This window comes from Lagopus muta, chromosome 25 (assembly GCF_023343835.1).
Source record: "Lagopus muta isolate bLagMut1 chromosome 25, bLagMut1 primary, whole genome shotgun sequence".
Classification (NCBI taxonomy): Eukaryota; Metazoa; Chordata; class Aves; order Galliformes; family Phasianidae; genus Lagopus; species Lagopus muta.
In genome coordinates this window covers 4,445,587-4,470,451 of record NC_064457.1, presented here as the reverse complement: position 1 = coordinate 4,470,451, position 24,865 = coordinate 4,445,587, and the positions used below count along the sequence as shown (strand labels likewise).

General features: G+C 51.9%; 7 protein-coding genes across 7 annotated transcripts; 3 read left to right on the top strand and 4 right to left on the bottom strand.

Moving 5' to 3' along the window:
* Positions 1-1,636: 1,636 nt before the first annotated feature.
* On the bottom strand, positions 1,637-1,951 carry LOC125684630 (feather keratin 3-like). The gene has a single exon (XM_048926903.1). It carries the CDS (start codon positions 1,949-1,951, stop codon positions 1,637-1,639), a length of 315 nt encoding a protein of 104 aa, XP_048782860.1.
* A 365-nt stretch (positions 1,952-2,316) lies between these two features.
* On the top strand, positions 2,317-5,405 carry LOC125684382 (feather keratin 3-like). The gene is made up of 3 exons (XM_048926512.1): positions 2,317-2,368; positions 4,615-4,712; positions 5,070-5,405. Exons 1-3 carry the CDS (start codon positions 2,317-2,319, stop codon positions 5,403-5,405), a joined length of 486 nt encoding a protein of 161 aa, XP_048782469.1.
* Positions 5,406-9,161: 3,756 nt separating this feature from the next.
* LOC125684631 (feather keratin 3-like) lies at positions 9,162-9,476 on the bottom strand. Its single transcript, XM_048926904.1, has one exon. The coding sequence runs from the start codon at positions 9,474-9,476 to the stop codon at positions 9,162-9,164; it is 315 nt and encodes a 104-aa protein (XP_048782861.1).
* A 365-nt stretch (positions 9,477-9,841) lies between these two features.
* On the top strand, positions 9,842-12,930 carry LOC125684381 (feather keratin 3-like). Its single transcript, XM_048926510.1, has 3 exons — positions 9,842-9,893; positions 12,140-12,237; positions 12,595-12,930. The coding sequence occupies exons 1-3, from the start codon at positions 9,842-9,844 to the stop codon at positions 12,928-12,930; spliced, it is 486 nt and encodes a 161-aa protein (XP_048782467.1).
* A 3,756-nt stretch (positions 12,931-16,686) lies between these two features.
* Positions 16,687-17,001, bottom strand: LOC125684632 (feather keratin 3-like). The gene has a single exon (XM_048926905.1). The coding sequence runs from the start codon at positions 16,999-17,001 to the stop codon at positions 16,687-16,689; it is 315 nt and encodes a 104-aa protein (XP_048782862.1).
* A 365-nt stretch (positions 17,002-17,366) lies between these two features.
* LOC125684380 (feather keratin 3-like) lies at positions 17,367-20,455 on the top strand. Its single transcript, XM_048926509.1, has 3 exons — positions 17,367-17,418; positions 19,665-19,762; positions 20,120-20,455. Exons 1-3 carry the CDS (start codon positions 17,367-17,369, stop codon positions 20,453-20,455), a joined length of 486 nt encoding a protein of 161 aa, XP_048782466.1.
* A 3,758-nt stretch (positions 20,456-24,213) lies between these two features.
* On the bottom strand, positions 24,214-24,528 carry LOC125684633 (feather keratin 3-like). The gene has a single exon (XM_048926906.1). The coding sequence runs from the start codon at positions 24,526-24,528 to the stop codon at positions 24,214-24,216; it is 315 nt and encodes a 104-aa protein (XP_048782863.1).
* Between the last annotated feature and the right edge of the window lie 337 nt (positions 24,529-24,865).

Below are 24,865 nucleotides of genomic sequence, written 5' to 3'. Positions count from 1 at the left end.
CAGACGCTTTCTGGAAAAGCATCCTATGCTGCATTTCATAAGAAGGCTTAGGAAAGGGCAAACTTTGCTCTTAGAAGCTTCTAGTCCAAAACCACAATCCACCTCTCAGCCTTGAGTCTCTTGAGGTCAGCTGCCCCCCTGAGGCCTCCTCCCCACAGCTTGCCTTCCCCAAGCATACAGCCTTTTGTTGGAGAGAGTTTGGAGAAAGCCTCGATGCTGTGCCTGCACTGCTCTGCAAGGGACAAAAAAATGGTATGATATCAATCCCAGAATGACAGAGCACAGGGGTTGGAAGGGACCACTGGAGATCATCCACTCCACTCGGAGTCCAAGTCCCTTGCTGAAGAAGGTTTCCTACACTAGGCTGCAGAGGAAAGAATCCAAGAGACTTCTGCATATCTCCAGAAAAGGAGACTTCACCACCTCTCTGGGCAGCCTGTTCCAATGCTCCATCAGTCAGTGCTGCACTAGTTTCTCCTGGGCTTTCTTCCAGAGGCTCCAGGTGAGGCCATTCTCCGCAGTGGTGCTAGAAAGCTCACTTTGCAGAGCTGGTGCTGCACGGACAGGCCCAACAACAACTGCACAAATGTTTCCTCATGTTTAATCTGTTCAAAGGCTTGATGATGCTCAGGACCCCGGTCAAAGGAGGCCCTCTTTGAACTCCCTCCATACGGAGGGCACTCAAGCTGACTACGGGCTGAAAGGTGCATTGTCCAGGACCCCACAGGAAATACCATGGGAAGGCTTGCCTTTCTTTCCTAAAAGCTGCTGGGGACAGAGTTGCTACCTTCTTGCTCTCATCCACAGCGATGTGGACAGTGCTACCTCAAGTTCTCTTCTGAAGAAACGGACCTCTTCCTTGGAACCACTGACTTCCCCTCGCTTTACGTCAAAACTGACCATTAGAAGAATTTGCACTGTTTTCTTACCTTTCTCAAAAACTTCCTCTGCTGTGTTACCCCAGACAAACACATCTCTGAAAAGTTGTTAGAGAGTGCTGGTCCAAGTAAAGACCCTTGAGACCGCTACATGAGCCAGAATGCTTAGAAACTGGAGGGTAAAGTGATTACACCCCAGCCGTGCCTACGATAATAGAAGCCAGCCTGTAGTACCAGTTGTTCAAAGGAGAAGGAAGAACCCTTTCCCAGAACCAGCACTTGCAAACATCTCTCCCCTACCCTCCACTGGGCAGCCTTTGCAAGGGAAAGGATAACACACAGGTGCAGATTCAAATGCATTAAAGCTTTAATGAGTGAAAATTTGAAAACTAGGTGCATGCAAGGGGAGGCCCTGCTGCCAGAAGCACCGGGGGCAGAGGAGAGTCTGAACGGCATGGCCATGGCAGCCATGCCTCCAGCTGTGCATCTGCCCTTTGTGTGGATGGCACAGGGCCCGTCAGACGTTCCGCGGCTGATTCAATGGCAGTCACAGTCCAGGAAAGTTGACAGTGAGCACAGAGGACACAGGAAAAAAAAAAAAAAAAGAAGAAGAAAAACAAAAACAAGGATGGACGAAGGGAAAAGAACTCGTGGAGCATGTTTTCTGAGAGATGAGATTTGCCCCGGTGCTCTCTCTCAGGTCTTCTCCAAACTTCATGGGCTATGGAGGTCTTTCTCCAGGGCCATGGCCAGCAGCTTTAGCAGGGGAAGCACCGCCTGCCACAGATGCCGCTGCCAATGCCAGAGAGGCCAAAGCCTCCAGAGGAGATGGGCACACCCTCAGAGCTGAGGATGCTGCCAACGGCAGCGGAGGTGGAGGAGCCCACGGCGGTGCTCTGCGGGAAGGAGCTGAGGATGGGTCCGGGCAGGGTCACCACCACGGGAGAGGGCTGGATGACCACGTTGGAGTCCTGGCACTGCCTGACGCAGGACTCGGTGCAGCTGTCGGCCAGCGGGGTGGGGCCGCAGGGCCGACACTGCAGGCGTGGCAGGCACTGGTTGTAGCAGGACATGTCTTGTGTCTGGAGGGGCACCTGTTGGCACAGAGGGTCAGGAGGAGCTCAGAAGTGAGTGAGAAGCTGCCTGCCATCTCAGGAAGGGAGAGAGCCAAGGCACGGTGCTGCCTAGGGATACGGTGGATGTGTCACGAAGCCCATGGGCTTCTCCTTCCCTTTTGACCTCAGTGTTCTGGCCAAGAGCAGACAGGCACAGCTTGGTCCTTGACTAGCTCATAGCTAAGGAGACATCTCAGGTAATGCCCAACATCTTGCCACACTGGCTGCCCCCTTCCCTCTCTCAGGGCAACCTGCTTCCCCAAGATCCAACCTTGGGGGATAAAGGCACTTATACGCGCAAACAAATCCCTGAGAAGCAGACGATGGTAAAAGGGATTCAGACTCACCTCGTTCCCAGGGAGATGAAGGCGAGAGGTATGGATGACTGAGAGAGAGGAGATGGGCCTTCTTTTATACAGCTCGTGCCCTGCCGCAGGGCCAAAGTCACTGTACTCTGGCAGTAATTGTTCAAGAGACTCTCCTCAAATGCAAATTATCCTTTCTAATGGCACAGGTTGTGGGTTTGGTTTTGTCAACCCTGTCATTTCATTCTCTTGTTTCTGACCTTCCCAATTGGTCCACGGAGCCACCTTTCAAGTTCCAGGATGAAAGGCACAAGGAGCTTCCTTGCAGAAACACGTCAATGCGGGTAGAAGACGTATTCTGTGCTTCAGGCACAGAATGGCATGTGTGTCTTGGGAAATGTCAGGACCTCATTTGTAACCGCCTTTGTAGCAAGGCAGGCACATCCTCATGTCAATGCGGCCCACTTCTGAATACCCTGGACCTGCTTTGCCCGAGGACTCATTTTGCTGTCTCTCAGACTACTCCACAAGCCTCTGTTCGTTCCCTCAGAAGCCAGCTGGGATGTTCTGCTGCTTGCAAATGTCTTCTCCCACAGCTTACTCTTCTCAAGAGACATTTCTGTGTTTATTTCGCATCGTACACTCTCATCGCAGTCTCCAGGCACAGAAACGATATCACACCATCAGTTCTTCTGTGGAAGGGGACTATTGCCTTCCAGAGCCCTGCTGTTACCTAAAAAGCACCACGGAATAAGGTCCGTCCTTTTGAGTTGACGGCTGTGCTGGTTTCCTTTGCAGTTCCTTGCTCCTCCTCCTCTCGGGGGAGGGATTGCCTGGTGCGAGTGATGCTCAGGCCTGCAGACAGCGTGCACAGATAGGGAGGACCCATGCCAAAAGGGTCACCCGTGGCCAATGCAAAAGTAGATTGTAAATTGCCTTGCACAGGGATAGTCTCTTCAGAAAGTGTTCCATAGGAACAAAAACATTAGCTGGCACTTCTGCACCAGAACACATCTCCTCTATGTCAGCAGGGCAGAGATGTGTTTTGCTCATGCAGCAACAATGCATTCCTTCTTTGATTGAGTCTAGGAGAGACTTGTGAACATATGCTCATCACTTCCGTTCCACGACCATCCCCAGCCACCTGACGCTTCTGGGATCCAGCAGCCCTGGCTCATTTGTGCAAACTTGCTTGCCTCTTCAACTGAGCTGTTTTTTTCTCCGTGCTCAGGAGCACTCATTTAGTCCATTCTTCCACAGCTTCACTAGGACCATCTCATGGAGGACAATGTCAAAAGCCTTTCTGAGCTCCAGCAAGAAAGTACACAGTCCTCTTCCCACATCCTTCAGGCTTGTTGTTTCTTTCTGATGAATCACCTCCATCAATCCATGACTTCTCCATCGTGAATCCACGCTGTGTGTGACACTGCAGGTATTTTCATCCTGCATGAGCACGGAAATGGCTTCCAAGCTCCAAGTTTTTCCAGAATGCACTGTTCCGCCTCCTACCAAGAGACTGACCTGACGGCCCTGGGCCCCTATCTCCCTGCTTCCACCCTCTTGGTCTTCTTTAACAGGAGTAACACATACTTTTGCCCAGGATTTGGGACACTTCTCCCAGTCACCAGCCTACATTGATCAAGTGGTGGGGACAGCTCCCTCAGCACTCATGGGTACATTCTACTATGGAGCAAATAAGCCTAATGTGTTCCACAGATCCAGATTCTTCGAGGTTTGCCTGACCCAAAGCCACATCTCGATTGCTCCAGCTTTTCAGCGTGGCCTCTGAGCCATGGAATTCCTGAAAGCCACGCTTGCTGGATAAGAAAGAAACAAAGACGACAATCAGGACCCCAGCATTTTTGCTGTCCACACTAAACAGGTCCCCTGCTCCCATGAGGACAACACCCACCTTATTTTCCTTTCACCACTGAGATCGGTGTAGGAACCCTCTTTGTTGCCCTTCACGTCCCTTGACAGACTGAATTCTATCAGGTCTATGGCTTTCCTCACTTGATTCCTGACTGCACACACTATGGCTGCATTCCTCTCACATTACTGAACTGTGCTTTCTTCCCCACGAAGCTTCGCATTGCTGCGTTTGTGTTTGGCAAGCAGCATTTTCTTCATCCAGTTCTGCTCATTTTGGTGTTGTTGTTGTCCTGGCGTAATCCTTAGGTCTCTCACACCAACACCTGAAAGAGGTCAGCCTGGAAGAATGGGCATTTCAGAAATGAGGAATGGAAATGAGGGAAACAAACCACAACCTGCACCACTGGCAAGCATAATTTGCATGTGAGGTGAGTCTCCTGTGAGTGACTGTAGGCCTGGGGCGGTGCCTGTGCAGTATAAAAGCGGGTCCATCTTCTCTCTCTCTCATCCGCTCCTCTTGCCTCCATCACCCCAGGAACAAGGTGAGTCTGAAGCCCTTTCCTCACCCTGTCCTCCTCCGGAATTTCTCTGCACATGCAAGTGCCTTCATCCTCTGTTGGGTCTTGGGAAGGCAACTAGTGCAGGGAGACAGAAAAGGGCAGCTGGTGACGTGTCAAAAGACGCTAGGTCTTGCCGGAGGTGTCTCCTGAGCTATGGGTCAGGCAGCAGCCTGAATGTGCCCGGTCACTCTTGGCAGGGCCAAATGTAAGGAGAAGGCCACGGGTTTCCTTGCACAGACTCCATATCACCAGTCAGCACTGAGCCTTGGAACACGTGTGCTGGGAAGGCAGGCTGCTTCTTACTCTCCCCTGCTTTTGCTCCGCCCTTTCTGCCAACAGGTGTCCCTCCAGACGCAAGACATGTCCTGCTACAACCAGTGCCTGCCACGCCTGCAGTGTCGGCCCTGCGGCCCCACCCCGCTGGCCGACAGCTGCACCGAGTCCTGCGTCAGGCAGTGCCAGGACTCCAACGTGGTCATCCAGCCCTCTCCCGTGGTGGTGACCCTGCCCGGACCCATCCTCAGCTCCTTCCCGCAGAGTACCGCCGTGGGCTCCTCCACCTCCGCTGCCGTTGGCAGCATCCTCAGCTCTGAGGGTGTGCCCATCTCCTCTGGAGGCTTTGGCCTCTCTGGCATTGGCAGCGGCATCTGTGGCAGGCGGTGCTTCCCCTGCTAAAGCTGCTGGTGTTGGTCCTGGAGGATTACCTCTTGGGACGCAGAATTCATAGCGGCCCTGAGAGAGAGCACTGAGATCTTCCTTTCCAAGGGACCACGCAACACCTCTTGCAAAACGTCGGGGCAAGCATGAACTCTCAGAATGCGCTGCCCGTGTCTGCCTTTCCCCTCTTCCACTCCCGCCTTTACCTCCTGACTTCATAATTGTCACCTCTGCTCCTTTCGTCTGTCAAACCCAGAAGACCAGACGAGGGGGGAGCTGTTGGTACTTCTCGCACTATTGAAGAATGGGAGACGGACGCCTGGCGGGGTATCCACCATGTCCATTAGTGCAGACTCTGTCCCTGCTGCTTCCTGCTTGATGTCCTCCCCTTGACGCAACTTTCTTTCCCCCTTCTGACTCAATAAAGTTGTGGTGCATCTCAGTCTGTGCCTCTGCATCACTCACTCTACTCTGCAAACACTCCATGTGTCTGCAGGATGTCTGCCGCTCTGAAGACTTCAGCAAATGTGGGTGACGGCTGGGGACCCGTCACCTTTTCCCCATCAGGCCCAGCCTGGAAAAGCGTGCTGTTGGCTTTGACAGTCACCGCTGTGGCAAAAGGGTCCTTCCTGCTAAATCTGCTGGCAATGGCCCCGTAGAAAGACCTCCAAAGGCTGTGAAGTTTGTAGCAGTCCTGAGAGAGAGCACTGGGGCCCGCTTGGTCGTTCAGAAAATATGACCCATTTCTACCATTCCCCTCTCTTACTCTCTCTTTTCCATCCCCAGTCCTCACTGATCAGCATGTCTCCCCTGGACTGCGTGCCCCACCCAGTCAGCCTAGGGAGGACCCACTGGCCCTATGCTGTCTGTGGATAAGGCAGAAGGACAGCTGGAGGCATGGCTGCCGTGGTCACGCAGCGCAGGCTCCCTGGTCCTTTGGGCAGCAGGGCCTCCCCTTGCAATGAGCTTGTCTCCAAATATTCACCCACCAAACATCTCCTGCATCCCAATCAGCATGTCTGTCTTACTCCTTCCCTTCCAATGAAGGCTGGGAAGAGAGATGTTTCTCAGCAGTGATCCTGGCAGGTGCTTCTCAAAGGGTTTCTGAACAAATGGGAAGAAATCTCAGCGGTCTCTATTCTCAACACTGCTTTTTAGCAAGTTTCTCGGAGCCATGAACAGCGGGATTGGCTGTACCCTCATGAGTCAAATTAGGGCTGCATAAAAGGATCCAGTACAGTTCAGTGGGTGCTATCCACTTTCCTGTTCACACTACTTCTTTTTTATCAATAAGCTCAGCAATGTGAAGCAAGTAGTAAGGAAGGTGGAGGAAAAGCCCTACTACCAATAGCACCACACAGCTCACCCCACTCGCCCTGTGTCTTCCTTGCAACAGAGTCCAGTTGGGGGCTGCATGGTAGCGTAAAAAGAGAAAGGAAGCACTCTCTACTTCCCATCAACTAGTGATATTCTATCACGCTATGGGATGCAGGGAGTCCATAAGCACAGGAGTTGTTAGAAAAGACAGAAGTTTTCATAACGAGACACTCCCTTCCTCCTTCCCCTTCTCCACCTTCATTGTTGGTGTGATGTCACATGGTGTGTAGTACCCCTCATGTGGGAAACACTCTCAGTCAATAATTTTGACTCCAGAAAGGAACACAGGGAAGCAGTGTATTTCCTTCCCAATTGCAGTGGTAGACACACACTCTCGAGACAAATGAGAAACTGCACGCCTTCTCAGCAAAACACACCCCGCAATTTACCTTTCTAAAAATGCATGCTACCATTTCTCCTAGTTCCTCACTGCTTGAGTATCCCAGGCTCACAATCTTCTCCACGCAGTCACTAAGGAATATTTCAATATTAGATCCGCTTCCAATCTGTTGTTTTTACGTATATGTTGTATTTCTCCATAGAGGTAGAAGGACAATAATTCTTAAGGTTACTGCGTTCATTTGACAGGTTAAGTTTATATAATCTTTGTTCTGCCCTGTGCTAAGGATTAAAATAATCCTTGTCATTCGGCCCTCTCCTACGTCTACCCTGCAGATTTGCCTTCTCTTGGGTTACTCAGAACACTCCAGTTTCTGCTTTTGAGCATGCAATTTGACATAGCTTCTGCTAGTCTATGCCGCAGACGCTTTCTGGAAAAGCATCCTATGCTGCATTTCATAAGAAGGCTTAGGAAAGGGCAAACTTTGCTCTTAGAAGCTTCTAGTCCAAAACCACAATCCACCTCTCAGCCTTGAGTCTCTTGAGGTCAGCTGCCCCCCTGAGGCCTCCTCCCCACAGCTTGCCTTCCCCAAGCATACAGCCTTTTGTTGGAGAGAGTTTGGAGAAAGCCTCGATGCTGTGCCTGCACTGCTCTGCAAGGGACAAAAAAATGGTATGATATCAATCCCAGAATGACAGAGCACAGGGGTTGGAAGGGACCACTGGAGATCATCCACTCCACTCGGAGTCCAAGTCCCTTGCTGAAGAAGGTTTCCTACACTAGGCTGCAGAGGAAAGAATCCAAGAGACTTCTGCATATCTCCAGAAAAGGAGACTTCACCACCTCTCTGGGCAGCCTGTTCCAATGCTCCATCAGTCAGTGCTGCACTAGTTTCTCCTGGGCTTTCTTCCAGAGGCTCCAGGTGAGGCCATTCTCCACAGTGGTGCTAGAAAGCTCACTTTGCAGAGCTGGTGCTGCACGGACAGGCCCAACAACAACTGCACGAATGTTTCCTCATGTTTAATCTGTTCAAAGGCTTGATGATGCTCAGGACCCCGGTCAAAGGAGGCCCTCTTTGAACTCCCTCCATACGGAGGGCACTCAAGCTGACTACGGGCTGAAAGGTGCATTGTCCAGGACCCCACAGGAAATACCATGGGAAGGCTTGCCTTTCTTTCCTAAAAGCTGCTGGGGACAGAGTTGCTACCTTCTTGCTCTCATCCACAGCGATGTGGACAGTGCTACCTCAAGTTCTCTTCTGAAGAAACGGACCTCTTCCTTGGAACCACTGACTTCCCCTCGCTTTACGTCAAAACTGACCATTAGAAGAATTTGCACTGTTTTCTTACCTTTCTCAAAAACTTCCTCTGCTGTGTTACCCCAGACAAACACATCTCTGAAAAGTTGTTAGAGAGTGCTGGTCCAAGTAAAGACCCTTGAGACCGCTACATGAGCCAGAATGCTTAGAAACCGGAGGGTAAAGTGATTACACCCCAGCCGTGCCTACGATAATAGAAGCCAGCCTGTAGTACCAGTTGTTCAAAGGAGAAGGAAGAACCCTTTCCCAGAACCAGCACTTGCAAACATCTCTCCCCTACCCTCCACTGGGCAGCCTTTGCAAGGGAAAGGATAACACACAGGTGCAGATTCAAATGCATTAAAGCTTTAATGAGTGAAAATTTGAAAACTAGGTGCATGCAAGGGGAGGCCCTGCTGCCAGAAGCACCGGGGGCAGAGGAGAGTCTGAACGGCATGGCCATGGCAGCCATGCCTCCAGCTGTGCATCTGCCCTTTGTGTGGATGGCACAGGGCCCGTCAGACGTTCCGCGGCTGATTCAATGGCAGTCACAGTCCAGGAAAGTTGACAGTGAGCACAGAGGACACAGGAAAAAAAAAAAAAAAAAGAAGAAGAAAAACAAAAACAAGGATGGACGAAGGGAAAAGAACTCGTGGAGCATGTTTTCTGAGAGATGAGATTTGCCCCGGTGCTCTCTCTCAGGTCTTCTCCAAACTTCATGGGCTATGGAGGTCTTTCTCCAGGGCCATGGCCAGCAGCTTTAGCAGGGGAAGCACCGCCTGCCACAGATGCCGCTGCCAATGCCAGAGAGGCCAAAGCCTCCAGAGGAGATGGGCACACCCTCAGAGCTGAGGATGCTGCCAACGGCAGCGGAGGTGGAGGAGCCCACGGCGGTGCTCTGCGGGAAGGAGCTGAGGATGGGTCCGGGCAGGGTCACCACCACGGGAGAGGGCTGGATGACCACGTTGGAGTCCTGGCACTGCCTGACGCAGGACTCGGTGCAGCTGTCGGCCAGCGGGGTGGGGCCGCAGGGCCGACACTGCAGGCGTGGCAGGCACTGGTTGTAGCAGGACATGTCTTGTGTCTGGAGGGGCACCTGTTGGCACAGAGGGTCAGGAGGAGCTCAGAAGTGAGTGAGAAGCTGCCTGCCATCTCAGGAAGGGAGAGAGCCAAGGCACGGTGCTGCCTAGGGATACGGTGGATGTGTCACGAAGCCCATGGGCTTCTCCTTCCCTTTTGACCTCAGTGTTCTGGCCAAGAGCAGACAGGCACAGCTTGGTCCTTGACTAGCTCATAGCTAAGGAGACATCTCAGGTAATGCCCAACATCTTGCCACACTGGCTGCCCCCTTCCCTCTCTCAGGGCAACCTGCTTCCCCAAGATCCAACCTTGGGGGATAAAGGCACTTATACGCGCAAACAAATCCCTGAGAAGCAGACGATGGTAAAAGGGATTCAGACTCACCTCGTTCCCAGGGAGATGAAGGCGAGAGGTATGGATGACTGAGAGAGAGGAGATGGGCCTTCTTTTATACAGCTCGTGCCCTGCCGCAGGGCCAAAGTCACTGTACTCTGGCAGTAATTGTTCAAGAGACTCTCCTCAAATGCAAATTATCCTTTCTAATGGCACAGGTTGTGGGTTTGGTTTTGTCAACCCTGTCATTTCATTCTCTTGTTTCTGACCTTCCCAATTGGTCCACGGAGCCACCTTTCAAGTTCCAGGATGAAAGGCACAAGGAGCTTCCTTGCAGAAACACGTCAATGCGGGTAGAAGACGTATTCTGTGCTTCAGGCACAGAATGGCATGTGTGTCTTGGGAAATGTCAGGACCTCATTTGTAACCGCCTTTGTAGCAAGGCAGGCACATCCTCATGTCAATGCGGCCCACTTCTGAATACCCTGGACCTGCTTTGCCCGAGGACTCATTTTGCTGTCTCTCAGACTACTCCACAAGCCTCTGTTCGTTCCCTCAGAAGCCAGCTGGGATGTTCTGCTGCTTGCAAATGTCTTCTCCCACAGCTTACTCTTCTCAAGAGACATTTCTGTGTTTATTTCGCATCGTACACTCTCATCGCAGTCTCCAGGCACAGAAACGATATCACACCATCAGTTCTTCTGTGGAAGGGGACTATTGCCTTCCAGAGCCCTGCTGTTACCTAAAAAGCACCACGGAATAAGGTCCGTCCTTTTGAGTTGACGGCTGTGCTGGCTTCCTTTGCAGTTCCTTGCTCCTCCTCCTCTCGGGGGAGGGATTGCCTGGTGCGAGTGATGCTCAGGCCTGCAGACAGCGTGCACGGATAGGGAGGACCCATGCCAAAAGGGTCACCCGTGGCCAATGCAAAAGTAGATTGTAAATTGCCTTGCACAGGGATAGTCTCTTCAGAAAGTGTTCCATAGGAACAAAAACATTAGCTGGCACTTCTGCACCAGAACACATCTCCTCTATGTCAGCAGGGCAGAGATGTGTTTTGCTCATGCAGCAACAATGCATTCCTTCTTTGATTGAGTCTAGGAGAGACTTGTGAACATATGCTCATCACTTCCGTTCCACGACCATCCCCAGCCACCTGACGCTTCTGGGATCCAGCAGCCCTGGCTCATTTGTGCAAACTTGCTTGCCTCTTCAACTGAGCTGTTTTTTTCTCCGTGCTCAGGAGCACTCATTTAGTCCATTCTTCCACAGCTTCACTAGGACCATCTCATGGAGGACAATGTCAAAAGCCTTTCTGAGCTCCAGCAAGAAAGTACACAGTCCTCTTCCCACATCCTTCAGGCTTGTTGTTTCTTTCTGATGAATCACCTCCATCAATCCATGACTTCTCCATCGTGAATCCACGCTGTGTGTGACACTGCAGGTATTTTCATCCTGCATGAGCACGGAAATGGCTTCCAAGCTCCAAGTTTTTCCAGAATGCACTGTTCCGCCTCCTACCAAGAGACTGACCTGACGGCCCTGGGCCCCTATCTCCCTGCTTCCACCCTCTTGGTCTTCTTTAACAGGAGTAACACATACTTTTGCCCAGGATTTGGGACACTTCTCCCAGTCACCAGCCTACATTGATCAAGTGGTGGGGACAGCTCCCTCAGCACTCATGGGTACATTCTACTATGGAGCAAATAAGCCTAATGTGTTCCACAGATCCAGATTCTTCGAGGTTTGCCTGACCCAAAGCCACATCTCGATTGCTCCAGCTTTTCAGCGTGGCCTCTGAGCCATGGAATTCCTGAAAGCCACGCTTGCTGGATAAGAAAGAAACAAAGACGACAATCAGGACCCCAGCATTTTTGCTGTCCACACTAAACAGGTCCCCTGCTCCCATGAGGACAACACCCACCTTATTTTCCTTTCACCACTGAGATCGGTGTAGGAACCCTCTTTGTTGCCCTTCACGTCCCTTGACAGACTGAATTCTATCAGGTCTATGGCTTTCCTCACTTGATTCCTGACTGCACACACTATGGCTGCATTCCTCTCACATTACTGAACTGTGCTTTCTTCCCCACGAAGCTTCGCATTGCTGCGTTTGTGTTTGGCAAGCAGCATTTTCTTCATCCAGTTCTGCTCATTTTGGTGTTGTTGTTGTCCTGGCGTAATCCTTAGGTCTCTCACACCAACACCTGAAAGAGGTCAGCCTGGAAGAATGGGCATTTCAGAAATGAGGAATGGAAATGAGGGAAACAAACCACAACCTGCACCACTGGCAAGCATAATTTGCATGTGAGGTGAGTCTCCTGTGAGTGACTGTAGGCCTGGGGCGGTGCCTGTGCAGTATAAAAGCGGGTCCATCTTCTCTCTCTCTCATCCGCTCCTCTTGCCTCCATCACCCCAGGAACAAGGTGAGTCTGAAGCCCTTTCCTCACCCTGTCCTCCTCCGGAATTTCTCTGCACATGCAAGTGCCTTCATCCTCTGTTGGGTCTTGGGAAGGCAACTAGTGCAGGGAGACAGAAAAGGGCAGCTGGTGACGTGTCAAAAGACGCTAGGTCTTGCCGGAGGTGTCTCCTGAGCTATGGGCCAGGCAGCAGCCTGAATGTGCCCGGTCACTCTTGGCAGGGCCAAATGTAAGGAGAAGGCCACGGGTTTCCTTGCACAGACTCCATATCACCAGTCAGCACTGAGCCTTGGAACACGTGTGCTGGGAAGGCAGGCTGCTTCTTACTCTCCCCTGCTTTTGCTCCGCCCTTTCTGCCAACAGGTGTCCCTCCAGACGCAAGACATGTCCTGCTACAACCAGTGCCTGCCACGCCTGCAGTGTCGGCCCTGCGGCCCCACCCCGCTGGCCGACAGCTGCACCGAGTCCTGCGTCAGGCAGTGCCAGGACTCCAACGTGGTCATCCAGCCCTCTCCCGTGGTGGTGACCCTGCCCGGACCCATCCTCAGCTCCTTCCCGCAGAGTACCGCCGTGGGCTCCTCCACCTCCGCTGCCGTTGGCAGCATCCTCAGCTCTGAGGGTGTGCCCATCTCCTCTGGAGGCTTTGGCCTCTCTGGCATTGGCAGCGGCATCTGTGGCAGGCGGTGCTTCCCCTGCTAAAGCTGCTGGTGTTGGTCCTGGAGGATTACCTCTTGGGACGCAGAATTCATAGCGGCCCTGAGAGAGAGCACTGAGATCTTCCTTTCCAAGGGACCACGCAACACCTCTTGCAAAACGTCGGGGCAAGCATGAACTCTCAGAATGCGCTGCCCGTGTCTGCCTTTCCCCTCTTCCACTCCCGCCTTTACCTCCTGACTTCATAATTGTCACCTCTGCTCCTTTCGTCTGTCAAACCCAGAAGACCAGACGAGGGGGGAGCTGTTGGTACTTCTCGCACTATTGAAGAATGGGAGACGGACGCCTGGCGGGGTATCCACCATGTCCATTAGTGCAGACTCTGTCCCTGCTGCTTCCTGCTTGATGTCCTCCCCTTGACGCAACTTTCTTTCCCTCTTCTGACTCAATAAAGTTGTGGTGCATCTCAGTCTGTGCCTCTGCATCACTCACTCTACTCTGCAAACACTCCATGTGTCTGCAGGATGTCTGCCGCTCTGAAGACTTCAGCAAATGTGGGTGACGGCTGGGGACCCGTCACCTTTTCCCCATCAGGCCCAGCCTGGAAAAGCGTGCTGTTGGCTTTGACAGTCACCGCTGTGGCAAAAGGGTCCTTCCTGCTAAATCTGCTGGCAATGGCCCCGTAGAAAGACCTCCAAAGGCTGTGAAGTTTGTAGCAGTCCTGAGAGAGAGCACTGGGGCCCGCTTGGTCGTTCAGAAAATATGACCCATTTCTACCATTCCCCTCTCTTACTCTCTCTTTTCCATCCCCAGTCCTCACTGATCAGCATGTCTCCCCTGGACTGCGTGCCCCACCCAGTCAGCCTAGGGAGGACCCACTGGCCCTATGCTGTCTGTGGATAAGGCAGAAGGACAGCTGGAGGCATGGCTGCCGTGGTCACGCAGCGCAGGCTCCCTGGTCCTTTGGGCAGCAGGGCCTCCCCTTGCAATGAGCTTGTCTCCAAATATTCACCCACCAAACATCTCCTGCATCCCAATCAGCATGTCTGTCTTACTCCTTCCCTTCCAATGAAGGCTGGGAAGAGAGATGTTTCTCAGCAGTGATCCTGGCAGGTGCTTCTCAAAGGGTTTCTGAACAAATGGGAAGAAATCTCAGCGGTCTCTATTCTCAACACTGCTTTTTAGCAAGTTTCTCGGAGCCATGAACAGCGGGATTGGCTGTACCCTCATGAGTCAAATTAGGGCTGCATAAAAGGATCCAGTACAGTTCAGTGGGTGCTATCCACTTTCCTGTTCACACTACTTCTTTTTTATCAATAAGCTCAGCAATGTGAAGCAAGTAGTAAGGAAGGTGGAGGAAAAGCCCTACTACCAATAGCACCACACAGCTCACCCCACTCGCCCTGTGTCTTCCTTGCAACAGAGTCCAGTTGGGGGCTGCATGGTAGCGTAAAAAGAGAAAGGAAGCACTCTCTACTTCCCATCAACTAGTGATATTCTATCACGCTATGGGATGCAGGGAGTCCATAAGCACAGGAGTTGTTAGAAAAGACAGAAGTTTTCATAACGAGACACTCCCTTCCTCCTTCCCCTTCTCCACCTTCATTGTTGGTGTGATGTCACATGGTGTGTAGTACCCCTCATGTGGGAAACACTCTCAGTCAATAATTTTGACTCCAGAAAGGAACACAGGGAAGCAGTGTATTTCCTTCCCAATTGCAGTGGTAGACACACACTCTCGAGACAAATGAGAAACTGCACGCCTTCTCAGCAAAACACACCCCGCAATTTACCTTTCTAAAAATGCATGCTACCATTTCTCCTAGTTCCTCACTGCTTGAGTATCCCAGGCTCACAATCTTCTCCACGCAGTCACTAAGGAATATTTCAATATTAGATCCGCTTCCAATCTGTTGTTTTTACGTATATGTTGTATTTCTCCATAGAGGTAGAAGGACAATAATTCTTAAGGTTACTGCGTTCATTTGACAGGTTAAGTTTATATAATCTTTGTTCTGCCCTGTGCTAAGGATTAAAATAATCCTTGTCATTCGGCCCTCTCCTACGTCTACCCTGCAGATTTGCCTTCTCTTGGGTTACTCAGAACACTCCAGTTTCTGCTTTTGAGCATGCAATTTGACATAGCTTCTGCTAGTCTATGCCGCAGACGCTTTCTGGAAAAGCATCCTATGCTGCATTTCATAAGAAGGCTTAGGAAAGGGCAAACTTTGCTCTTAGAAGCTTCTAGTCCAAAACCACAATCCACCTCTCAGCCTTGAGTCTCTTGAGGTCAGCTGCCCCCCTGAGGCCTCCTCCCCACAGCTTGCCTTCCCCAAGCATACAGCCTTTTGTTGGAGAGAGTTTGGAGAAAGCCTCGATGCTGTGCCTGCACTGCTCTGCAAGGGACAAAAAAATGGTATGATATCAATCCCAGAATGACAGAGCACAGGGGTTGGAAGGGACCACTGGAGATCATCCACTCCACTCGGAGTCCAAGTCCCTTGCTGAAGAAGGTTTCCTACACTAGGCTGCAGAGGAAAGAATCCAAGAGACTTCTGCATATCTCCAGAAAAGGAGACTTCACCACCTCTCTGGGCAGCCTGTTCCAATGCTCCATCAGTCAGTGCTGCACTAGTTTCTCCTGGGCTTTCTTCCAGAGGCTCCAGGTGAGGCCATTCTCCACAGTGGTGCTAGAAAGCTCACTTTGCAGAGCTGGTGCTGCACGGACAGGCCCAACAACAACTGCACAAATGTTTCCTCATGTTTAATCTGTTCAAAGGCTTGATGATGCTCAGGACCCCGGTCAAAGGAGGCCCTCTTTGAACTCCCTCCATACGGAGGGCACTCAAGCTGACTACGGGCTGAAAGGTGCATTGTCCAGGACCCCACAGGAAATACCATGGGAAGGCTTGCCTTTCTTTCCTAAAAGCTGCTGGGGACAGAGTTGCTACCTTCTTGCTCTCATCCACAGCGATGTGGACAGTGCTACCTCAAGTTCTCTTCTGAAGAAACGGACCTCTTCCTTGGAACCACTGACTTCCCCTCGCTTTACGTCAAAACTGACCATTAGAAGAATTTGCACTGTTTTCTTACCTTTCTCAAAAACTTCCTCTGCTGTGTTACCCCAGACAAACACATCTCTGAAAAGTTGTTAGAGAGTGCTGGTCCAAGTAAAGACCCTTGAGACCGCTACATGAGCCAGAATGCTTAGAAACCGGAGGGTAAAGTGATTACACCCCAGCCGTGCCTACGATAATAGAAGCCAGCCTGTAGTACCAGTTGTTCAAAGGAGAAGGAAGAACCCTTTCCCAGAACCAGCACTTGCAAACATCTCTCCCCTACCCTCCACTGGGCAGCCTTTGCAAGGGAAAGGATAACACACAGGTGCAGATTCAAATGCATTAAAGCTTTAATGAGTGAAAATTTGAAAACTAGGTGCATGCAAGGGGAGGCCCTGCTGCCAGAAGCACCGGGGGCAGAGGAGAGTCTGAACGGCATGGCCATGGCAGCCATGCCTCCAGCTGTGCATCTGCCCTTTGTGTGGATGGCACAGGGCCCGTCAGACGTTCCGCGGCTGATTCAATGGCAGTCACAGTCCAGGAAAGTTGACAGTGAGCACAGAGGACACAGGAAAAAAAAAAAAAAAAAGAAGAAGAAAAACAAAAACAAGGATGGACGAAGGGAAAAGAACTCGTGGAGCATGTTTTCTGAGAGATGAGATTTGCCCCGGTGCTCTCTCTCAGGTCTTCTCCAAACTTCATGGGCTATGGAGGTCTTTCTCCAGGGCCATGGCCAGCAGCTTTAGCAGGGGAAGCACCGCCTGCCACAGATGCCGCTGCCAATGCCAGAGAGGCCAAAGCCTCCAGAGGAGATGGGCACACCCTCAGAGCTGAGGATGCTGCCAACGGCAGCGGAGGTGGAGGAGCCCACGGCGGTGCTCTGCGGGAAGGAGCTGAGGATGGGTCCGGGCAGGGTCACCACCACGGGAGAGGGCTGGATGACCACGTTGGAGTCCTGGCACTGCCTGACGCAGGACTCGGTGCAGCTGTCGGCCAGCGGGGTGGGGCCGCAGGGCCGACACTGCAGGCGTGGCAGGCACTGGTTGTAGCAGGACATGTCTTGTGTCTGGAGGGGCACCTGTTGGCACAGAGGGTCAGGAGGAGCTCAGAAGTGAGTGAGAAGCTGCCTGCCATCTCAGGAAGGGAGAGAGCCAAGGCACGGTGCTGCCTAGGGATACGGTGGATGTGTCACGAAGCCCATGGGCTTCTCCTTCCCTTTTGACCTCAGTGTTCTGGCCAAGAGCAGACAGGCACAGCTTGGTCCTTGACTAGCTCATAGCTAAGGAGACATCTCAGGTAATGCCCAACATCTTGCCACACTGGCTGCCCCCTTCCCTCTCTCAGGGCAACCTGCTTCCCCAAGATCCAACCTTGGGGGATAAAGGCACTTATACGCGCAAACAAATCCCTGAGAAGCAGACGATGGTAAAAGGGATTCAGACTCACCTCGTTCCCAGGGAGATGAAGGCGAGAGGTGTGGATGACTGAGAGAGAGGAGATGGGCCTTCTTTTATACAGCTCGTGCCCTGCCGCAGGGCCAAAGTCACTGTACTCTGGCAGTAATTGTTCAAGAGACTCTCCTCAAATGCAAATTATCCTTTCTAATGGCACAGGTTGTGGGTTTGGTTTTGTCAACCCTGTCATTTCATTCTCTTGTTTCTGACCTTCCCAATTGGTCCACGGAGCCACCTTTCAAGTTCCAGGATGAAAGGCACAAGGAGCTTCCTTGCAGAAACACGTCAATGCGGGTAGAAGACGTATTCTGTGCTTCAGGCACAGAATGGCATGTGTGTCTTGGGAAATGTCAGGACCTCATTTGTAACCGCCTTTGTAGCAAGGCAGGCACATCCTCATGTCAATGCGGCCCACTTCTGAATACCCTGGACCTGCTTTGCCCGAGGACTCATTTTGCTGTCTCTCAGACTACTCCACAAGCCTCTGTTCGTTCCCTCAGAAGCCAGCTGGGATGTTCTGCTGCTTGCAAATGTCTTCTCCCACAGCTTACTCTTCTCAAGAGACATTTCTGTGTTTATTTCGCATCGTACACTCTCATCGCAGTCTCCAGGCACAGAAACGATATCACACCATCAGTTCTTCTGTGGAAGGGGACTATTGCCTTCCAGAGCCCTGCTGTTACCTAAAAAGCACCACGGAATAAGGTCCGTCCTTTTGAGTTGACGGCTGTGCTGGTTTCCTTTGCAGTTCCTTGCTCCTCCTCCTCTCGGGGGAGGGATTGCCTGGTGCGAGTGATGCTCAGGCCTGCAGACAGCGTGCACGGATAGGGAGGACCCATACCAAAAGGGTCACCCGTGGCCAATGCAAAAGTAGATTGTAAATTGCCTTGCACAGGGATAGTCTCTTCAGAAAGTGTTCCATAGGAACAAAAACATTAGCTGGCACTTCTGCACCAGAACACATCTCCTCTATGTCAGCAGGGCAGAGATGTGTTTTGCTCATGCAGCAACAATGCATTCCTTCTTTGATTGAGTCTAGGAGAGACTTGTGAACATATGCTCATCACTTCCGTTCCACGACCATCCCCAGCCACCTGACGCTTCTGGGATCCAGCAGCCCTGGCTCATTTGTGCAAACTTGCTTGCCTCTTCAACTGAGCTGTTTTTTTCTCCGTGCTCAGGAGCACTCATTTAGTCCATTCTTCCACAGCTTCACTAGGACCATCTCATGGAGGACAATGTCAAAAGCCTTTCTGAGCTCCAGCAAGAAAGTACACAGTCCTCTTCCCACATCCTTCAGGCTTGTTGTTTCTTTCTGATGAATCACCTCCATCAATCCATGACTTCTCCATCGTGAATCCACGCTGTGTGTGACACTGCAGGTATTTTCATCCTGCATGAGCACGGAAATGGCTTCCAAGCTCCAAGTTTTTCCAGAATGCACTGTTCCGCCTCCTACCAAGAGACTGACCTGACGGCCCTGGGCCCCTATCTCCCTGCTTCCACCCTCTTGGTCTTCTTTAACAGGAGTAACACATACTTTTGCCCAGGATTTGGGACACTTCTCCCAGTCACCAGCCTACATTGATCAAGTGGTGGGGACAGCTCCCTCAGCACTCATGGGTACATTCTACTATGGAGCAAATAAGCCTAATGTGTTCCACAGATCCAGATTCTTCGAGGTTTGCCTGACCCAAAGCCACATCTCGATTGCTCCAGCTTTTCAGCGTGGCCTCTGAGCCATGGAATTCCTGAAAGCCACGCTTGCTGGATAAGAAAGAAACAAAGACGACAATCAGGACCCCAGCATTTTTGCTGTCCACACTAAACAGGTCCCCTGCTCCCATGAGGACAACACCCACCTTATTTTCCTTTCACCACTGAGATCGGTGTAGGAACCCTCTTTGTTGCCCTTCACGTCCCTTGACAGACTGAATTCTATCAGGTCTATGGCTTTCCTCACTTGATTCCTGACTGCACACACTATGGCTGCATTCCTCTCACATTACTGAACTGTGCTTTCTTCCCCACGAAGCTTCGCATTGCTGCGTTTGTGTTTGGCAAGCAGCATTTTCTTCATCCAGTTCTGCTCATTTTGGTGTTGTTGTTGTCCTGGCGTAATCCTTAGGTCTCTCACACCAACACCTGAAAGAGGTCAGCCTGGAAGAATGGGCATTTCAGAAATGAGGAATGGAAATGAGGGAAACAAACCACAACCTGCACCACTGGCAAGCATAATTTGCATGTGAGGTGAGTCTCCTGTGAGTGACTGTAGGCCTGGGGCGGTGCCTGTGCAGTATAAAAGCGGGTCCATCTTCTCTCTCTCTCATCCGCTCCTCTTGCCTCCATCACCCCAGGAACAAGGTGAGTCTGAAGCCCTTTCCTCACCCTGTCCTCCTCCGGAATTTCTCTGCACATGCAAGTGCCTTCATCCTCTGTTGGGTCTTGGGAAGGCAACTAGTGCAGGGAGACAGAAAAGGGCAGCTGGTGACGTGTCAAAAGACGCTAGGTCTTGCCGGAGGTGTCTCCTGAGCTATGGGCCAGGCAGCAGCCTGAATGTGCCCGGTCACTCTTGGCAGGGCCAAATGTAAGGAGAAGGCCACGGGTTTCCTTGCACAGACTCCATATCACCAGTCAGCACTGAGCCTTGGAACACATGTGCTGGGAAGGCAGGCTGCTTCTTACTCTCCCCTGCTTTTGCTCCGCCCTTTCTGCCAACAGGTGTCCCTCCAGACGCAAGACATGTCCTGCTACAACCAGTGCCTGCCACGCCTGCAGTGTCGGCCCTGCGGCCCCACCCCGCTGGCCGACAGCTGCACCGAGTCCTGCGTCAGGCAGTGCCAGGACTCCAACGTGGTCATCCAGCCCTCTCCCGTGGTGGTGACCCTGCCCGGACCCATCCTCAGCTCCTTCCCGCAGAGCACCGCCGTGGGCTCCTCCACCTCCGCTGCCGTTGGCAGCATCCTCAGCTCTGAGGGTGTGCCCATCTCCTCTGGAGGCTTTGGCCTCTCTGGCATTGGCAGCGGCATCTGTGGCAGGCGGTGCTTCCCCTGCTAAAGCTGCTGGTGTTGGTCCTGGAGGATTACCTCTTGGGACGCAGAATTCATAGCGGCCCTGAGAGAGAGCACTGAGATCTTCCTTTCCAAGGGACCACGCAACACCTCTTGCAAAACGTCGGGGCAAGCATGAACTCTCAGAATGCGCTGCCCGTGTCTGCCTTTCCCCTCTTCCACTCCCGCCTTTACCTCCTGACTTCATAATTGTCACCTCTGCTCCTTTCGTCTGTCAAACCCAGAAGACCAGACGAGGGGGGAGCTGTTGGTACTTCTCGCACTATTGAAGAATGGGAGACGGACGCCTGGCGGGGTATCCACCATGTCCATTAGTGCAGACTCTGTCCCTGCTGCTTCCTGCTTGATGTCCTCCCCTTGACGCAACTTTCTTTCCCTCTTCTGACTCAATAAAGTTGTGGTGCATCTCAGTCTGTGCCTCTGCATCACTCACTCTACTCTGCAAACACTCCATGTGTCTGCAGGATGTCTGCCGCTCTGAAGACTTCAGCAAATGTGGGTGACGGCTGGGGACCCGTCACCTTTTCCCCATCAGGCCCAGCCTGGAAAAGCGTGCTGTTGGCTTTGACAGTCACCGCTGTGGCAAAAGGGTCCTTCCTGCTAAATCTGCTGGCAATGGCCCCGTAGAAAGACCTCCAAAGGCTGTGAAGTTTGTAGCAGTCCTGAGAGAGAGCACTGGGGCCCGCTTGGTCGTTCAGAAAATATGACCCATTTCTACCATTCCCTTCTCTTACTCTCTCTTTTCCATCCCCAGTCCTCACTGATCAGCATGTCTCCCCTGGACTGCGTGCCCCACCCAGTCAGCCTAGGGAGGACCCACTGGCCCTATGCTGTCTGTGGATAAGGCAGAAGGACAGCTGGAGGCATGGCTGCCGTGGTCACGCAGCGCAGGCTCCCTGGTCCTTTGGGCAGCAGGGCCTCCCCTTGCAATGAGCTTGTCTCCAAATATTCACCCACCAAACATCTCCTGCATCCCAATCAGCATGTCTGTCTTACTCCTTCCCTTCCAATGAAGGCTGGGAAGAGAGATGTTTCTCAGCAGTGATCCTGGCAGGTGCTTCTCAAAGGGTTTCTGAACAAATGGGAAGAAATCTCAGCGGTCTCTATTCTCAACACTGCTTTTTAGCAAGTTTCTCGGAGCCATGAACAGCGAGATTGGCTGTACCCTCATGAGTCAAATTAGGGCTGCATAAAAGGATCCAGTACAGTTCAGTGGGTGCTATCCACTTTCCTGTTCACACTACTTCTTTTTTATCAATAAGCTCAGCAATGTGAAGCAAGTAGTAAGGAAGGTGGAGGAAAAGCCCTACTACCAATAGCACCACACAGCTCACCCCACTCGCCCTGTGTCTTCCTTGCAACAGAGTCCAGTTGGGGGCTGCATGGTAGCGTAGAAAGAGAAAGGAAGCACTCTCTACTTCCCATCAACTAGTGATATTCTATCACGCTATGGCATGCAGGGAGTCCATAAGCACAGGAGTTGTTAGAAAAGACAGAAGTTTTCATAACGAGACACTCCCTTCCTCCTTCCCCTTCTCCACCTTCATTGTTGGTGTGATGTCACATGGTGTGTAGTACCCCTCATGTGGGAAACACTCTCAGTCAATAATTTTGACTCCAGAAAGGAACACAGGGAAGCAGTGTATTTCCTTCCCAATTGCAGTGGTAGACACACACTCTCGAGACAAAAGAGAAACTGCACGCCTTCTCAGCAAAACACACCCCGCAATTTACCTTTCTAAAAATGCATGCTACCATTTCTCCTAGTTCCTCACTGCTTGAGTATCCCAGGCTCACAATCTTCTCCACGCAGTCACTAAGGAATATTTCAATATTAGATCCGCTTCCAATCTGTTGTTTTTACGTATATGTTGTATTTCTCCATAGAGGTAGAAGGACAATAATTCTTAAGGTTACTGCGTTCATTTGACAGGTTAAGTTTATATAATCTTTGTTCTGCCCTGTGCTAAGGATTAAAATAATCCTTGTCATTCGGCCCTCTCCTACGTCTACCCTGCAGATTTGCCTTCTCTTGGGTTACTCAGAACACTCCAGTTTCTGCTTTTGAGCATGCAATTTGACATAGCTTCTGCTAGTCTATGCCGCAGACGCTTTCTGGAAAAGCATCCTATGCTGCATTTCATAAGAAGGCTTAGGAAAGGGCAAACTTTGCTCTTAGAAGCTTCTAGTCCAAAACCACAATCCACCTCTCAGCCTTGAGTCTCTTGAGGTCAGCTGCCCCCCTGAGGCCTCCTCCCCACAGCTTGCCTTCCCCAAGCATACAGCCTTTTGTTGGAGAGAGTTTGGAGAAAGCCTCGATGCTGTGCCTGCACTGCTCTGCAAGGGACAAAAAAATGGTATGATATCAATCCCAGAATGACAGAGCACAGGGGTTGGAAGGGACCACTGGAGATCATCCACTCCACTCGGAGTCCAAGTCCCTTGCTGAAGAAGGTTTCCTACACTAGGCTGCAGAGGAAAGAATCCAAGAGACTTCTGCATATCTCCAGAAAAGGAGACTTCACCACCTCTCTGGGCAGCCTGTTCCAATGCTCCATCAGTCAGTGCTGCACTAGTTTCTCCTGGGCTTTCTTCCAGAGGCTCCAGGTGAGGCCATTCTCCACAGTGGTGCTAGAAAGCTCACTTTGCAGAGCTGGTGCTGCACGGACAGGCCCAACAACAACTGCACAAATGTTTCCTCATGTTTAATCTGTTCAAAGGCTTGATGATGCTCAGGACCCCGGTCAAAGGAGGCCCTCTTTGAACTCCCTCCATACGGAGGGCACTCAAGCTGACTACGGGCTGAAAGGTGCATTGTCCAGGACCCCACAGGAAATACCATGGGAAGGCTTGCCTTTCTTTCCTAAAAGCTGCTGGGGACAGAGTTGCTACCTTCTTGCTCTCATCCACAGCGATGTGGACAGTGCTACCTCAAGTTCTCTTCTGAAGAAACGGACCTCTTCCTTGGAACCACTGACTTCCCCTCGCTTTACGTCAAAACTGACCATTAGAAGAATTTGCACTGTTTTCTTACCTTTCTCAAAAACTTCCTCTGCTGTGTTACCCCAGACAAACACATCTCTGAAAAGTTGTTAGAGAGTGCTGGTCCAAGTAAAGACCCTTGAGACCGCTACATGAGCCAGAATGCTTAGAAACCGGAGGGTAAAGTGATTACACCCCAGCCGTGCCTACGATAATAGAAGCCAGCCTGTAGTACCAGTTGTTCAAAGGAGAAGGAAGAACCCTTTCCCAGAACCAGCACTTGCAAACATCTCTCCCCTACCCTCCACTGGGCAGCCTTTGCAAGGGAAAGGATAACACACAGGTGCAGATTCAAATGCATTAAAGCTTTAATGAGTGAAAATTTGAAAACTAGGTGCATGCAAGGGGAGGCCCTGCTGCCAGAAGCACCGGGGGCAGAGGAGAGTCTGAACGGCATGGCCATGGCAGCCATGCCTCCAGCTGTGCATCTGCCCTTTGTGTGGATGGCACAGGGCCCGTCAGACGTTCCGCGGCTGATTCAATGGCAGTCACAGTCCAGGAAAGTTGACAGTGAGCACAGAGGACACAGGAAAAAAAAAAAAAAAAAAAGAAGAAGAAAAACAAAAACAAGGATGGACGAAGGGAAAAGAACTCGTGGAGCATGTTTTCTGAGAGATGAGATTTGCCCCGGTGCTCTCTCTCAGGTCTTCTCCAAACTTCATGGGCTATGGAGGTCTTTCTCCAGGGCCATGGCCAGCAGCTTTAGCAGGGGAAGCACCGCCTGCCACAGATGCCGCTGCCAATGCCAGAGAGGCCAAAGCCTCCAGAGGAGATGGGCACACCCTCAGAGCTGAGGATGCTGCCAACGGCAGCGGAGGTGGAGGAGCCCACGGCGGTGCTCTGCGGGAAGGAGCTGAGGATGGGTCCGGGCAGGGTCACCACCACGGGAGAGGGCTGGATGACCACGTTGGAGTCCTGGCACTGCCTGACGCAGGACTCGGTGCAGCTGTCGGCCAGCGGGGTGGGGCCGCAGGGCCGACACTGCAGGCGTGGCAGGCACTGGTTGTAGCAGGACATGTCTTGTGTCTGGAGGGGCACCTGTTGGCACAGAGGGTCAGGAGGAGCTCAGAAGTGAGTGAGAAGCTGCCTGCCATCTCAGGAAGGGAGAGAGCCAAGGCACGGTGCTGCCTAGGGATACGGTGGATGTGTCACGAAGCCCATGGGCTTCTCCTTCCCTTTTGACCTCAGTGTTCTGGCCAAGAGCAGACAGGCACAGCTTGGTCCTTGACTAGCTCATAGCTAAGGAGACATCTCAGGTAATGCCCAACATCTTGCCACACTGGCTGCCCCCTTCCCTCTCTCAGGGCAACCTGCTTCCCCAAGATCCAACCTTGGGGGATAAAGGCACTTATAC